This window comes from Acipenser ruthenus, chromosome 29 (genome assembly GCF_902713425.1).
Source record: "Acipenser ruthenus chromosome 29, fAciRut3.2 maternal haplotype, whole genome shotgun sequence".
In the NCBI taxonomy this organism is placed as follows: Eukaryota; Metazoa; Chordata; class Actinopteri; order Acipenseriformes; family Acipenseridae; genus Acipenser; species Acipenser ruthenus.
Genome location: NC_081217.1, coordinates 9,286,803 through 9,303,893, shown reverse-complemented (window position 1 = coordinate 9,303,893; position 17,091 = coordinate 9,286,803). Strand labels below are relative to the sequence as shown.

General features: G+C 39.5%; 1 protein-coding gene across 2 annotated transcripts; it reads right to left on the bottom strand.

Annotated features, from left to right (window-relative positions):
* Positions 1–1,676: 1,676 nt before the first annotated feature.
* Positions 1,677–15,367, bottom strand: LOC117425890 (exportin-2). Of its 2 annotated transcripts, none has more exons than XM_059003792.1 (25): positions 15,223–15,367; positions 13,493–13,587; positions 13,136–13,278; positions 12,836–12,937; positions 12,523–12,668; positions 12,231–12,321; positions 11,689–11,796; positions 11,413–11,505; positions 10,986–11,153; positions 10,299–10,428; positions 9,882–9,947; positions 9,559–9,761; positions 9,152–9,236; positions 8,646–8,707; positions 8,275–8,411; positions 7,821–7,924; positions 6,003–6,100; positions 5,388–5,538; positions 4,820–5,028; positions 4,398–4,495; positions 4,184–4,269; positions 3,725–3,806; positions 3,481–3,627; positions 2,967–3,198; positions 1,677–2,585 (listed from the first exon to the last, which is right to left on the bottom strand). In XM_059003792.1, exons 1-25 carry the CDS (start codon positions 15,339–15,341, stop codon positions 2,496–2,498), a joined length of 3,045 nt encoding a protein of 1,014 aa, XP_058859775.1. In that variant the 5' UTR covers positions 15,342–15,367; the 3' UTR covers positions 1,677–2,495. The 2 variants fall into 2 exon arrangements, with proteins under 2 accessions (XP_058859775.1, XP_033899086.3); XM_034043195.3 differs by lacking the exon at positions 15,223–15,367 and adding an exon at positions 14,355–14,485.
* Between the last annotated feature and the right edge of the window lie 1,724 nt (positions 15,368–17,091).

Sequence of the window (17,091 nt, the reverse complement as noted above, 5' to 3'; positions counted from 1 at the left end):
GCTGCAGAACAAAGGCTCACACAAGGTAGTGCTGCGTGCGCAACTATTTCATAACAGTAACCTAACCCTAAACCTAAGGTTCATGGGGGTATTGGCCGTAACTTTAAATACACACAATAACCTAGCCCTAAACCTAAGGTTCGTGGGGTATTGTGGTCACGTGGTAGGGGTGTTCACGGTGCATAAAGCACGCTTTTTTCACCTTCCAAAGCGATTTACAGAGACTAGAGGGGTGAACTATGCATCACACCTGCTGCTGCAGAGCCATTTACAATAGGACCTCGGTTTTACGTCTCATCCAAAGGACGGAGCACAAGGAGATTAAATGACTTGCTGAGGGTCACACACAGTGAGTGGCCGAGCCAGGATTTGAACCAGGGACTTTCTGTTATGGTCAGGGATGTCATAATAAACTAGTATTTCATGTGAGGGGCAGTCCTATTGCATAACTACATATTTACTGTGCATTGGTGGGAGATGCAGGCACTAGCCTTGTTTAGTTACTTTCAATATTTCTGTACACACCTGATCAGTTTATTATTGCATGTACCACATAATCTGTATGTGTACTATGAGAAGAGCTCTCTTCTGTTTAACAGTTCCAGCACTTAGGTCAGCAAGATGACTGATTAGCATTAGTTGTTGTAGCTATTTTAAACCCATCTATCTTCCCAACATTTACTGTATATTGAGGCATCAAGTATGCTACTAAGAAAGGCGAAAGTATGACAAATTACACTGGTGAATAGGTTGGCAGGTTTGTAGCTGAGCCCACAGTCCCCCAATTATTGTGGGGCCCAAGGACTGTAGTTCAAAGTATTTTGTCGATTAGTAATATTTTAGTTCAAGTGGTTATTTTGGCCATTCTAATGCTTCACCAATTACTCCCTGAAAGTCGATTTCCCCTGTGGAATTAGTTTTTTTTATATAGTACTTAGTTTTTGAAAGTGCAAATGGATTTGTATGTGGGGTAACTAAAGCAACAACACTACTGCCTCACAACTGGTTCTGCAGTATAAGAATAATCTTTATTTTTAATATAGCGCCTTTTATCCAAGGTGACTTAGACTAGGGTGTGTGAACGATGCATCAGCTGCAGAGTCACTTACAACTACATCTCGCCCAAAAGACAGAGCACACTGAACCACACAGCCTCCTATGAAGGCGATTCCTGCATTTATGATATCATACCAAATGCTAATATTGCAATTACTTGTCCACAAATCAAGGGTAAGCATGTTTTTTTTTTTTTTATACAAACACCTGTAATATTGTATTTTGAAAATGGTCACGTTAATGTAGTTATATACATGTTCAGTGTTGATTGGTGATGCATGCTGGTTAACTGCAGATTTTAAAGTTATTATACAGCCCTTTATAACACTTAAGCCATAGCTATAAGGCTACTATTTGTGTTGCACCTTATAACGAGAATACTTGTGCTAGTTTAATGGTACTATCAGGCAAATAGGAGCCGTGACTGTACTGCCTTATAACCAGCTTCTTTAAGGGGAGCACATGATAGGGGGAGGTTTAATGCCCCCAATAATCCTTAATCTTGGACTGTAACATTAGGTTGTCAAAGATTAGTGCTAATCAGGGTCTGTGAATCTGTAGGACTGAAACTGGTGCAAGAAATAAATATTATTATTTAAAATAATTAAAATATGACAAGCTTTTTACACAAGTGACTTTTATTTATTCAGATTTGGAACAAAAACAAATAACAAAACAAAAAAAATGTAGACAACATAAATAGACACGACAGACAGGGATCCAGAAAGTTTAGAAGCATTGCCATTGAAATGACGAGCCAGTTCAAGATGGATACACGTTACTGCTCTACAACCAGCGCTGTACCCACCAGCAAAATAAAGACTCCCGAACTAGCATGAATGCACTGCAAAACAAATGAAGTGGTGACCGACTGCAATTGAGCTGCAAGAAAAGAAACGCATGCAAACCCACACAGGCCTGTGGCTAAATGGGACTTCCATTTCAATCCTTAACTCCTTCATCAGTGACAGCCACGACTGAACTCTTACATTCCCTTTCCAAAGAAATCATTGTTAAAATATTAACGAATGAGCTGTTTCAACACTAGTATATCAGCACTCTTTTAAAATGTCACCTTCACTACAAGCCGCTTGAAACCAATTCCACAAAACACAGAACCTCTACAGTCCCATTTGTAAACTTCGTAGACCATTTCCTTTAAACTTGGCCAATACAATCTTTATTTTTTTTAATCTTTTTGGTATACATTAGAGTTAAAATTCTAAAAGATTGAACATCAGTTTATTTTATTTTTTAACTTGTACTGCTTTCTGACAAGACCAGCATCTGGTGAAACAGCTAATGGTTCTATTAACAAGGTATATGCAGATGTTTACCATGATAGCAATAGTATTTGTCAATCTACAAATGGAGCCGGGTCTCCTCCAGATCAGCTCTTGTTCCGAAAGCATGCCTGCAATGGCTTGAGTGGCTTGTTTTTAGACCAGCTGTAGGGCTGCAGCTTGGAGGTAACCTTGTAGATACTGCAGTGCTTCTGCATTCAAGCTGGTGCTCAGCATGGATGGTACCTAGTGAGACCAAAAAAAAAATGGATCCACACTTAAAAAAATTAATCTTTTATGAACCCGTTAAATCGTTATACACCATCAACTAAAAAGTAGTAGACAATTAAACATATTTATAGTAATCTTAGTTAGTGGTTTACGATACATAAACATACTACAAGTGAAACTTTAAAATCCTCAAAAAACAGCATGTATGTGGTTCAAGGTTTAGTAAAACACTACTACGCCGTTAAGGAGAGAGATGCCGCCACATATCCATGGGTCTTCTCTCTATACAGGGCGATCCAGGAACAACACACCATAGGTAAAGTTACAAACCATAGGAACCCTCTGTAAGGGTCAGTAAAAGCATGTATCCTGGGTTTGACGCCGTTTGTAACCTACCCTTCCTGGGCATGCTGTGGACAGTTTGTGCAACGACTGTGCCAGGAGGATCTTCGGATTGCTGACAGAGTCACCGATGGGGTCGTGTTCTTTCTTCCCGGCGAAGGCCAGCTGGGAGAAGGCAGTCTGGTAACCAGGAGTGTCTTCAATATCAATGAAGTGCTCATCATCAGGGATGCTGTCATCTTCAGGAAGCTCAAAGAAGCCAATCAGAGCTTGCAGCAAGGGGGACCTAGATCAACAGCCAAGGAAGGGACAAGGTACAAATAAATCACCAGCTGCAAAGGTCTTGAAAGACCCTTCTTTGCATATTCTGCCCACTGTGACCGATATCAACTTGCAACAGGGAGATGCAGCTTCCATATATTATTACAAGGTATTATATTTGCATAAGAAACCAATTGCGAGGGACAGCCTGCTCATACAAAATATTTGTTTTAAATGTACATTTGCAGTCATCGCCATAAAGGGGAACAATGCTGACATTAACAGATTAAATGAAGACATGCATTACCAGAGTTTAGTATAATCTGTATCCATCATGGAAGGGCATTCGGTCAGTATTTTAGTAATCCCGACAGCACAGATCTTCTTTTCAACTGGCCCCGATACTTTCTGCACCTCTGGGATAACAATCTTCTCCAGCACCATGCCAAACATCCTGCACAACAGTCAAGAGCATTCTCAGTTTGGTCAGGGTATCCAGTCCAAACAAGACTATTTTATATCAGCATCTACAGGTCATAAAGAGCACTTACTTGGGCTGTATGCTGTCAAAGATTTCTTGTGTTGCTATGGCTCCATATTTGACAGTGTGGAGATTTATAAATACCAGGAAACCTAGAATAGAAATAGAATGACAGAATTCACTCAATATGCAAATCTCGTAGTAAACGTCAAGGTTCTCCGACAATTAGGAACACTTTGAGTTTCAGGTCTTTACCGAGAGCAACCAGTCACCAGGAATACCTTGCCAACCGATTTTTAAAAAACAGTATTTACTGAATCACCTAAATACAGCTAGAGCAGTATTAGCTATAATTCATCCAGTATGGTATTGTCTATTCTATCCCCTGTGTGTGTGTCACATTTTACTATTTAGTAAAGTGTAATGCAAATCCACAAAAATTACATTGGACTTTTAAACAACTTTGTTTTTTTTCCTGTCTTAACTATTTAAACACACACAGCAGAATGTATTTCGCCCATGAACTCACTTTTGATGAACTTTGTGGTTTTCGAACTCTGCAGTCTCTGGAACAGCAGAATGAAGACCTGTTTCTTGTACTGGTTGATAGAATCTCTGATACAAACATATTAAAACAAAAACACACACACATCAGGTAAGTGTCCACTAGTATGTATTAAAAGGTGTAATATACACAGGCACTTTGAAGTGGCCTTATTAAAACGATGCTCTGTTTTACTCACGGTGGCATGTGCTCGATGATGCTGTTGAGCAGATAGAAGCCTTGGTGGTCATTTGCTTTAGATGCAATCAGCTTCTGGAACACTCCCAGCAAGCCAGGCTGAAAAAAACAAATGAACTAAACCTTAAAACATTACAACTTCAACAGGGATATCTTACAAGGGTCTATAAGCTAGCCTTTAAAAGCAATTCATGTTGCTGTTAACACATCTCTTCTCCAGACTATCTTGCTGTGTAAACCAGTAAACTCAGTTCGGAACACACAAACCAAGTGAAAATAAAGCTTGGGAGATGACTGAATAAGGGCGTCTCTAGAAAGATGTAAAGCTCATTCAAAACAATATGCAAGGACAGCCACCTCTTCAATATATCCCTGGGGGGGGGGGGGGGGGGGGGTGATAAATCTAGTAGTTCCAATACTTACAATCTTGTCAGCAGCTGTAGTGGCGATGGTGGTGCCCCCTTTCTGTAGGTACGCCTGCAGCAGCCTGACCAGTGGGGGGATGTTGCCTGTGCGCTCCCACAGAACAGGCTGCAGGAGGTGAGGGAAGAGTGCCATGTAGGAGGGAGGGATGCTGGTGGTGTGCATCTCCAGCAGCAGGGACATCACTTGGAAGACGTAGGGAACAAACTCTGAAAGAAAAAAAAAACGACCACCACATTTATAACATGAAACAAATCAAAAGATGTACAACAGTACTAAAGTCTGTGTCAAGGTCTTTTGTTTTTTCCAGTTTCCAATTCTGCTGCTACTGTAATTGGATGACAGCTGTTATCAAGATTCTGCAACACAACAAAAAAACGAACTTGCTAAAAATAAAGTCTAGTTAACTAGTGTACCAAATTACCTTAACTTTGATTGAATGTCTCTTGCTGCAAATCTATAAATCCACTTTACTTGTGTAACCTGATCTTTTGCTGATCTCATTCCACAGTATTACTAGGACTAAAACCTCTCTTCAACATGATTGAATGAGCTGTAAAGAGCATACCCTGCACATCATTCTGCAGGATCTCTGTGAACACGGGGAACAGCGCCTCCTCAAAGCTGCTCACAGTTGCCGGGTTGGCTTTGCAGGTTATTCTCACAGACAGGCACAGAGACTCAAACAGGTAATGGTTAAAGTGCGGCTTGCTGGGGTTCTGGAGGAGAATGAAAGAAACACTTCAGATGGATTCTTCACTTTAATAACTAAGCCAAAATCGGGTTTACTGCAAAAAAAGTAGGCTGCTTTGGGCATGACTGCCACATTCAAGAAACAAAGCTGAATAAAAGCTAAATTCATCAGCACAATCACTGTGCGCCACATACAGAAGAGCTGGCCAATAGAAAGCACCCTTGGACACTTGGCATAGCATTTTAAACATTCACTGAAGATGTCGTTTAATGGCGATCTTGCAGATTCACATACAATATATTGATGCATTATAAACAAGTGTAATGAAACTGTAAAGTACAAATGTGCATACAAACAAAGTAAATCAGACTAGATCAACTACCTTCTCATTGAAAAGGTTTGATAGCTGAGTGGTAAAGGACCATCTACATAGAGTTAAATGAAGATGCAAAGCTAACTTGGGCATTCAAAACTGCAAATGTTCTTTACCTTGCTGACCAGAAGAAGTTTCTGTGTTAGCTGGCTGATGAGGGTAGGGATGTAGGGAACAATGGATTCCTGAAGGAGGGAGAAGCTTCTCATAATAGCTGGGAAGTAGAATGTCAACATGTTTCAATTTACCAAAACTTCAATTAGGCATTGTCCTGCAAAATTAGCTTTTTTTTTTTTTTTTTAGCCTTTTCTTCACATGTATGAATACGACCGCCTTTCGTCACCACAGACGAGATTAGTGAACAAAGCATCCCCAGACAAAATGTAATGGGAACGGCATATCTGAGGGATCCGTTTGACATGAAGTAAAAATGGAATGTGAAAAAGATCTCTCTATTGCCAGTGGTTAAAACAATGTGTAAGTGAAATCTTTCACTTTTACTGGATAACGTTGTGAATGGAACTTGACTGAAAGGTGGAAAACCGACGTGCATCAACTAAAGACTGCTGCACACCGGACACACTGCAACAAGTGAATAAGTGCAGCGATGCAACAAAATGAATAAAGCCTGTACTTCTGAGAAGTACCTTTCACAGGCTAACAGGCTACGTGGGGGGTGACAAACTCCTCATTCTATCCAATCAATTCAGAATCAGCACCTCTTCTCGGAGCTCAAATAGACGATGCAGCCTCTTCCCACAGGAAAGCCAACGTATTTCACTGTGCATTAACAGCTGTTCATGATCGGCTCCTAATTCACAGCACAAAGCCTGGAAGCAACGTGTATTTAAAGCACTGGTCTTAATATAGTTCACAACCTTAACTGCTGCATTTAAAACATCATGAAGTTCAGACATTCTCTTACAGGGCAGAGCTTCACGGTGTAGAAAGCAGTGATGCCACAGTTTCAGGGGCATGATCTTGCACTAGGTTTATACGCCAGACCTCCTACCCGTAGCACCATCGGTTGCAATCTTCACGTAGTTCTGCCATTCCAAACTATGTGACTGAACATTTTTTGTGATGCTCTTGCTAGAATTTCGTGGCACATTGAAAGATCCTCATGGGACGCATTAATCGGCTTCTCTGAGACAGTGCCTCATTTAAGAAGGTCTTGCCGTTTAGCTAATTGATCAGCTTTCTTCTGGAAAAACTCATGTCCTTTCCCAGTGCAATCAGGATGCCATGTCTCAAGATGCCGCTTCAGTTTGGATGGCTTAAGGCTTTCGTTAGCCAGGACTTCACAAGAAATGACACACGGAGGACGCGAATCATCCTCGTTTCCAATGGAAGAAAAACCCAAGTGAATATAAGAAGGTAGGTATTTAATTGAGAGCATTTGTTCTGTTTCTTTGAGCTGCAAGTAGGATTAGACATTTTTCGTTCTGCATCCATTTTAACAACTAACTGTTTTCAGAATCACAAGTAACCGCAATGTCCTCTTATACTTTAATTTCCGGTTTATTTAAAAGCAGAAGGCTGGTGATAAATACATTGTTTACATAATTACAGCTAATGAGTTTTATGCTAATTTATTTTGAATATAAGCAAAAAGTTACAGTGGAACTAACTTACTGTGCACTGAACGTCAATTTTTAGATTGTTTGGCGACCCATCAGAAACCTTGCCTCGACCCATATTTGGGTAGCATCCAGAAATTAACACAAGGCAGGAACACGGTTCATTTTCCCAGGACAACAAGAATAGAACTGAGGAGATACTAGAACACATGAGCATACCAAAATACGAAGACAGAATGCTGGTTTGTGCTGTAATGCAAGCGTGTGAAATGTCCCCCTTGTCACTTCTCCTTAACACTCCTTAGATACACATGAGGATTACAAACTCAGCCAGCAGCAAACAAGCCCTCTTACCTTTCATGATGTACTCGTTTTCAGAAGAGCCCGGCATGGACAGAGCTTTGAAAAGGTGGAGCAGCAGCTGCTCAGTGAACGGGGCCATTTCTGCAGCTGTGATTCTACAGGAGAGAAATACCCACATGAGAAATTCATGTCTGTTTCATGCAAAAGCGTATATCAAACTTGACTGCTGCACCATGTCAATACTGATAAGCTTTCATGTGCACAGTCAAATCAATTACTTTGATTTGTTATTTCACCACAAGGACCCCAAAGCACAAAAAATGAACAATTAAACCACTAAATTAAAATACAGAAATTGAGAAAATAAAATGTGGTTTTAATTGTAAAATTAGAAAAACAGATAAAAAGCAAGATTGTAGAAATAGAACAATTAAAACAGTTTAAAAAAGGATTCACAGCAGCAGGCAGTTTAAAGCCGATCTCCAGTGAAGCGGTGTGCACTCACAGCGTGGTGTTGTTTGGCCCCCTCATTGTGAACAGCCTCTCCAAGGCATGGGCTGCGTATGTATGAGCTACAATACTTTCTGCCTGGAGCAGGGCAATTAGAAGAGGAATCGCCACAAGGAGCTGTTCTTTGGGAAGCTGAAAAGGGAAAGCAAGGGTACACAACATAATGAAGCTTACAGCTACAAGGGCAGACTGCAGGCGTGCTTAAGGTCTGAAATTCACCTCCTCTCAGACCGAGAGATGCACTGAAAACAAAATATTCATTACAAGATGCTAAGCACAGAAGTCTATTAAAATGAGTCCATTAATTTTGTATTAAAATAAAAAAATCCTTAGGAGTAAAATAGAACCCCTATTTATAAAACTCACCTGACTCCTAAAAATCATGACGTACTTGACAGCATCAGCCTTCAGCACAGGAAACTCATTCACTGTAAGGGAGACACATTTAAAGGTTTTTAGACAATTGCTTTCCCAGTTCAGGCTTCATGGTATGGGGTCATCTCTTCTCTAGAGGTCTCAGAAAATGTTTGGAGTTGATTTGATCAAACTCGACAGCACTGGGGGAAGGAGCTGGATTGCATCAAGACCACCCCTCCCCCTGTACCTTTACAGGAAGTTTCAGAGTTGTACAATGTAGAAATAGCAACATTCTTATTGAAACATTTCAACAGCATCTCTCGCAGCTGGTTTCACAGACCCCAATTACCACTGATCTTGGACTTCCCTACCAAAGTTAACATTAGGTGGTCTAAGAGTAGTGATAATCAGGACCTGTGAAACCAGCTGTTAATATCTTGAGTGAAGTTAGCCTTCCTGGACCTATATACAGGTCTGCAGTGTTGGAAGAAAGCATGTGATTTCTGTTTTCTTACCATTTGCAGACTTCAGATCAGGCAGTATGTGACTAACAAAGAATTCTGTGAGGTTCACCAACTCATTGGCTTGTGTGATTCCATGCTGAAACAAAACCAGGGAGAACTTTGTTTAATCAAGCATCATACTGTTTCAAATCCAATGGTATCTGCTAGCCATAGGGATCCAGTCAGGTGAAAATTGGTTCAATTTAATAAAGCCAACTCACAAGCTACTATACAAAACGGGATGTGAGAGCTTCCCTTATGCATAGTTAAATTTAGCAGAATTATTTATAAAAAGGCATGTATTTGATTTCTTTGTACACTCAAACAGGCCTTCATGTTTTTAAAAGACACTCAAGGTTCAATGTAAAAATGAAAGGCAGTGTGAAGAGCCCCAGGCCCAGCTGGGAGTGCAGCAGTACCTTCTGAGTCTGTGCTTTGGAGGCGAGCGAGGTGACCAGGTAGATGGCTGCATCTTTGTGCTTCCAGTTGGTGCCCGGGCTCTTGGCATACTCCGTCAACATGGAGTTAACGTAGCCGGAGAAAATGGCAGTCACTGGACCTTCGAAAAACTTGCAAAGCCCTCTTACAAGATCACAGGCTGCTCTACGTCTTGTGTCAATATCTGCAATATAAACGTGCCCCGACAGACAGATTCGGAATATTTATCACTTGGTCTTTTGATGCAGGTTTAATAAGATTTCTATTTGTTATGTATACACAGCATTTCTAAATGTTGCAATACCTGAACCCTCCAAATCTCGTCTGATGTACTCTTCGGAATTATCTTCAAACGCCTCCTCATCAGCAGCTGTGGTAACAGACACACACATGAACAAAAATGATTGGTTTCCAGGCGCAAACCAAACACTTCCAAACCAAGCAACTTAACCACTGTAGTTTGAGCTTGTAACAGTTTCACCAGCAGGGGACAGAATCCATACCAGCAGTGCATTCAAAAGCACTGCTACACTAGCAGCAACCAACATCAGATAAATAAACTAGACTGTATATTGTGTTACTTGACAAGCATACAGAATACTACTCAATGTGTGTCAGCTGCTTACATATATCCCAAAGCAGCTCTTAAGATACAATAACTAACTCTGGACATATCCGCTATATCCCTGTATACTGTGGAAACAAAAAGCAGCACACGTACTTCTGAACTCCATGTTGGGTACAATGACTTTCTCGCAGATGCTGGTCAGTGTATTCTGATCTTCAAACAGGTGTTTATAGTGAGGTCTCTCACAGACTGATGCCAGGAACTGGATGGCATTGCTCACCAGCTAACAGAGGGGAGGAAGAAAAAATAAATAAAAATGCAAAAATTTCCCACGCAAACACATTCAAACTGTGGAGAATTTTTTTTTTTTTTTTTTTTAAAACCATCGCCAAATAGAAGAGAACTTCTGATGGCTTTCTTTAACCCTGTAAATGGCCAAGCGTTTATTAAAGGAGAAAAGCTACTTCATGCAACTAGATTCCGTTTCTTGTACAAAACACATGTACTGCATATGAAATTCTGGCTATGAGGCTGGATTTGAAAAGTAAGAGTGGCTAAGCATTGTATCTAGTGTGATACAGAAATGTCCATTACAGGGTTTATGTATATAAAAAAAAGAAATTAGCAAAAACTGTCCACCTGACTTAGTTTTCATTCATAATGTATGCCTGAGTGTGTTAAGATATGAATGTACTAAATATAAGTTTACTTTTCAAATGTCTCATTTTGCTTCAAACATTTAAGAAATGGCTAAATTCTTGTTGCAGTTTAGTAGAAATATCAGCATCTCCCTCTGCCTGGTACACTCTGAACCGACAGAAGCCACAGCCGGACTCTCACCAGGTCGTACTTGACCTCCTGCCCCGTGGTGACCAGCAGGTTCCAGATATCTGTGACGAAGCGAGGCAGGTAGGGCTGGAACTCCTCATCATATTTCTGAGCGTACAGGGCAGCGTTGTCACAGATCTGGGATTTCAGCAGCTCCAGCAGGCCCGCCTCCTCCTCATCCTGCCATTAAACATAAAGGAAAGCCACAGCCATAAATACACAATTCAAGCTATCGCTGCGACAGAATGTACTGATGAAACAGACAGACCCTGATTCTCCCTTTCTTTGGATACCCTCCATAACTTCAGCTAAAGAATGTCCTGACCAAGTTTAATGGCAATTGGGTAAGAGGTTCTTCTTTCTAAACCTTCAGCACCGATTTACCGGGAAAAAAAAAAAAAGTTATTTAAAAGTCAGCTCTCTGAAATAAAAGGCTTACATCAGTCTGCAGCAGTTTGTTATCCAGGGTGAGTAAATTGTGGAAGTTTGTCATCCATGTTTCCATGTTATCTTCAAAGAATTCAGGCAGGTCCTAGGGGATCAAAAAGACAAAGTACTCTATAAAACATAGTATTTTGGAAAGGCAGACAACTTTCATTCACCAAGAATGAAGCTCCACTTGCATTCGCTATCAAATACCAGTTGACAGGGAACATTCAAATTCAAAAATGACTGCGCTGTGCTGCCCTGCCCTGCACCCCCAACACGGTCTCACCTGAAAGTTCAAGCTGTAGAAGAGTTTAGCAATGAGTGTCAACGAGGAGAAGAGAATCTTCAATGCATTTACATCATTGGCATGGGTCTGGCAAAGCTCAATAGTTGCCTAAAAAAAACCCAAAAAAACCCCTAGTTTTACAACTTAATACAATTCATGATTTCACACACATTTAATGCTATCCACACAATACACATTAGGGTAGCGGTCTCACAAAATCATGATTTACACTATAATATAATTCCTGGTATTCATTTACTACACCTTCCAGAATGTACTTCTGCAAAGCAGACCTTATTGACAGTTCAGTTTGTTTGCATTACACTCGTTCCAGTCTTGAAACTTGCCATTACATCCTTCTGCGAGTCATCCAGACAAACTAGCATGTCCAGCAATAGGAGGTTATAGAGGACTTTTCAAATTGAAGTTTATATACAAAACACTACACATTCAAAATTAAATAATAAACACAATGAACTGTTCCCTGATCTTAAACGTGTTTGCTGTTATTTTAACCAGTTACATCTGCAGCTGTTGCCCACCTTGAAAAGTTCTGTCAATGGCTGCGCAAAGGTATCCAGGACAAGTTTAATTTCTGTCCATAACTCATTTGATTTGAATTCATGTCGATATCTGCAATAAAACACAAATTTGGCAAAACTATAAGCAAAACAGTTTTGCTCATTTGTTGATGATCAAGATAAGCTTATCAAATATTAACAGCAATATAATGAATTACTTTGCACTCACTTCATTTTTTATAAATACTGATGCACCCCAGTTGAATCTTATATGAAGAGCCTTGACTGTATGGCAATAAGCTCAAAACCGTACCTTTTAAAGAGTGAATGTGCCGTCCGCAGCACTCCATTAATGATGTGAAAATCTCCACTCTGAAACCGGTTTACCATCTCAGTAAGAAGATCTGGCCACTTCTGAGGGAAATCTTCACGCCCAATAATACTAATAGCATCACTCAACTAAATAAAAAATACAAATAAAAATCAAGGCGATGCTTCCTCATCACATTGTATCAAGCTCAGTCTTGGTAACAATACATTTAAATGTATAATGGCCAAGTGCGTTGACAACTCTAGTGTCGCTGTACATTCTTGTAGGAGCACACTTCATGTAGAAAATGGCATACCTGTTTCTGAATCTGCTCTGGGCTACTAAGCATCAAATTTACGATGTTAGCTTTAATAGCCGTCCTGTCAATATCACAGATTTTGTTCGGTTCATCTTCCACCTGGAAAAAACCCCCAAAATCAATTTTTAGAAACAGCATCTACCTAACAGTATTTGGGGACAGAAAAGTGTCTCATCTCTCCACATGGATCTGCTGCCTTGCCCATTGGAAGATCAGCATGCAACAGGGTAATGTAACTCGTCTTCTCTGCCCTCCCCCTCTCCCTCCAAACATACTGATATGTAGTGCAATACTTACTATCCTCCAGTTTCTTTTGATGTAGTTTTTGAACATGACTGCTGCGCAAACTCTAATGACATTGTCCTGTGATTTCTCAAGCAGCGTTAGAAGCAGTATGGGGTAATTCTGATTGCCTTCCACAGACTCCAGGAACTTCTCAGCTGAAAAACAATGTAAATCATACCCTCAGGATCTAACACGACATGACTCCCTACTAAATCCAAACAGCGCCCCCAGTGGCATAATATAACGGCACCTGTGACAACGGTTCTCAAAGAAGGATTTGTGAAAAAGAAGAGTGTAAGCAGTAGGAAGTCTGCAATAAGCAGGTATCTTTTTTTCCTGTACAAAGTTACAGCAGCTTGGACAGGTTACCTGGTCGTCTGACTGCAGGATCTGGGTCCAGAGTCTTCCTCAGGAATTCCGTGAGGGTCTGCAAATTAGCAGCATTCAAATCCATGTTTATACACCTGCAAAAAAATTACAAGAAAATGCAGTTAATTAGAATAAATCAGTAGTAACACGTTTACCCCCTTCTCTTTCAATAAAGTCGCATAGATTCATACAGTAGTGGTCACTCATGATAATGAATCTACTGTACCTGCACACACACAGTGGAGCCAGTGGGCTACTTTCATGCTGCTGTGAAAAATGTATTGTTAACTAATTGGAAGGATGTCATCCATTTCTAAATGTTACATCGTCACAGCTATAAACAACATTAATTGTAAAAATGTGCGTGTGTAGCGGGGACATTTGGTGCAACACAAACAGCCACGCTTTATTGATGGTGAATGGTTTTTACCCCACATTCACCGCTCAAGTGGTCAGTGTTACACGGAACTAACAACCAATCGCACAGCCCACTGTTCTACTCAAATAATAGAATCACTATGACAAACTTTATGAAGACACGCGGGATGTAAACTTTCCCAAACCCACATTTGACAACAGCTAAAGACATATGTCAAGCCGGAACAAGCGAAAGATATCCGCTTGTTAAGTTTCATGACGGGATTTTTTGTAGCAAGAGAGAGCCAACAGAGATAATATAGCACGCAACATTTAACACGCAGTTGAGAAAATACAAATCACACCCAACAATGAAATACCGACTGAGCAGCAGTATTCACTCACGTTTATTTGCAGTTTACAATATTTGGTTAAAACACCACCCTCTCAAATAACAGCATTAATTATATATAAGTCTTATAAAATTATACAGTTGATATTTTACCTGCGAAAACTTCAGCCAGCAGTCAGATCACAAGGCTGCAGTGACTAATGTAAAGCAACATGTCTCTCTCTAGCTCACAAATGAACAGGCGTGAGAGTCGCACAAACTTCAAACCTTCTTGTTTAAATTTGAGACAAGCATTTCATCAGTCCAATAAAAGCCAGGGCAGTCTGTCTACCACATTGCTGTGCACCAATCACAAATTATAAGGCGGGGCTTAGTCAGTTCGATTAAAACCCTGTCACCAACAAGGCCCAATGCAGAACACAGGCCCTTTTCAAGTTCATTACAATCAACTGCCTGGAAATGCATTAAGGGAATGTTACGTGTTTGCATTTTTAAAATTAAGAATGTTTTTTAAATCATTGCTTCCAGTTATTTATAAACGACACCGTGTAATGTGGCCGATCCTTAGTGATCTGTTCTAGTAAAAATGAATGGATCAATGTAACCATACAGGGCCCATACAGTGAATTAAAATACATCTTATAATAATTTAAAATCACAAACGAATCACGTTCTCTGCTATTTAAAACCAGATTATATGTTTAGCTACATAAGCACAGCACACATTTTGATATTTTACAACTGAAATTTTAAGATTAAATCAAACATACGAATGCTATATAAATATTATGTCTTAGATTTTACTATCGAAATACCGTTGTCCAATTGTACCATAACCCATAAAAATATAGCTGAAGACCTCGGCTCCTTTTTCTGTTTTTATTCCTTAGCATAAAACATGTGCTGAAATTTTTTTTAAAAAAAATTGCATACTCCGTCTTCTGTTTACTTATTAAATTAAAACGGCATCTCAATAAGCAACACATACTACACTCTTAATTCAAAAGAACCCCATGCTTACCTTGTACTGCAAGTATTGCTGATTAAATAACTCCCGTGTATTGTAATCAAGCTTTGCAATTCAACCCCCTTCTCCTTTTCAAAATCCAGCCCCAACGGCGCGCCGCCTTCATTACGCATGCGCTCTTCTTGATCGTTTTAAGCGCTTGACTGTCGATAACTTTTAACTTCAGCCTTGCAAAAACTGACTTACAGATTTATAGATTTTTCAAAGGTACAGCAAGGTGGTGTCTAACGTTGTATCAGGCATATTACATCAGTGTCATACCATTTCATGGAGGTACAGAAAAGTATACTACTTTTTAAATATGTATTATTCATTATACATTTATTGAGAATTGTATTTCAGTTAAGGGCAGGCAACAAAACTAACATACTTGCACATATGTTCATGGATTTCTCCTGAAGCAAAGAAAGGAGCATTTACAGGGATGGAAATAAGACTCCCATTGCACAGCAGTCTGATCCATTCCTGGTTTTACTATGTGTTTGATAAGACACACCCACACTACACATTGTGGTGAATCAAGCTTGTTATAAAACCTGCAATGGGTGAAACTGAAGGCTCATATGGAATCCCATACTAAAGCCGACTGCAGGGAATAGTGTTTTCATGTGAAACTGAACCTAAGTCACCGCAGTTTCAAAGCACAGGGTTTGGAGGTATGCCTTTAACCCTCTCATTGTTCATGAATTATCCTCAAAATAAAATGGTCATGTCAAAAAGATCAGTATTTGTACATCCATAAGGTAAAACAATGTGGCAGTGTTTTTTACTGGACAATACCAGGAATGGAACTTCATTGAGAGAATCGTGGAATGCAGCTGAGTACCAACTCAAGAGAACACATGGGATGTGTATCTTTGGCCAGAGGTTAAAAAGAATGTGTCAGCGACCCGAAACAAAAACTTAACATGTGTTTATATAACCATCGCCACAAAAGGGATACAATATAAGGCTTTGACACTGGGAGCTGCTTTGTAAAGTTACTGACACAAACCTGTTCCTTAGGACACAAGTGTCTTCAAGACACAGTTGTAGACTTGAACGACCGAATCCCAGAACACTCTTTTGTACTGTGTCAGAATCTCATAGTGTTATATCTTTAATCAGCCAGAAACCAAGGTCTAACATTTTCACAGGAGTAGCTATTGTTTTCATATCACTGATTACTGATCGAAAATGTAAAGTCTCACATCCAGAGGTTTTCATGCAGGAAGGTACATAAAGAATATAAATGACAAATCATGAGGTGTTCAAATAAATTTGCACACTACTGCAGGTAATCCTTCTCATGTTTACATGCACCACAAAAAGACAGTCAAGAATAAATAAATCATATAAGTTTTATCACAATTGGGACAAGTGGTTTTCTGGACTTATGTAATGCTATCAGACGGTCAGGCTGTACATACTGTAATGCCAAATGTATATGCACTGAATAACTTGTGCTGAACAATGTCCCTATATAGAGTATGTGCTAATATTTACAGAGTGTGGTAGAAATAACTGATCTAAATGATAAGTTTGAGATGTTAAGTAATGGGAAAGTGGGTTACTCTCGGAACCTTCTTAACATGATAAATAGATATAATAAATAAAAAACTCAATTTGTAATAAAAGTTCCAAGGCAATGTTATCACAAATAAAACATTTTGTAACAAAGGCAAACAAAAGTATGCGCTTTAAAACTTTATTGGTTAATTGCCGGATTGAAGCATGAAAGATTACAACAGTATTTTCTATATAGAATAATTACTTTACATTAAACTTTACAGGTTTTTTTTCATATATATGTATTTATATATATATTTCCAAAAATGTATACATCCACAGTTGCAAGGAATGCTTCTCAAAATTAATATTTAA

Excerpts from the sequence above, each read along its gene's own strand:
- LOC117425890 (XM_059003792.1), bottom strand. The coding sequence starts at position 15,341 with ATGCGTAATGAAGGCGGCGCGCCGTTGGGGCTGGATTTTGAAAAGGAG. Across the intron at positions 11,154-11,412 it reads ACAAACTGCTGCAGACTGAT|GATGAGGAGGAGGCGGGCCT; the intron begins GTAAGCCTTTTA and ends GTTTAATGGCAG. Across the intron at positions 8,412-8,645 it reads TCATGATTTTTAGGAGTCAG|CTTCCCAAAGAACAGCTCCT; the intron begins GTGAGTTTTATA and ends TTCCCTTTTCAG.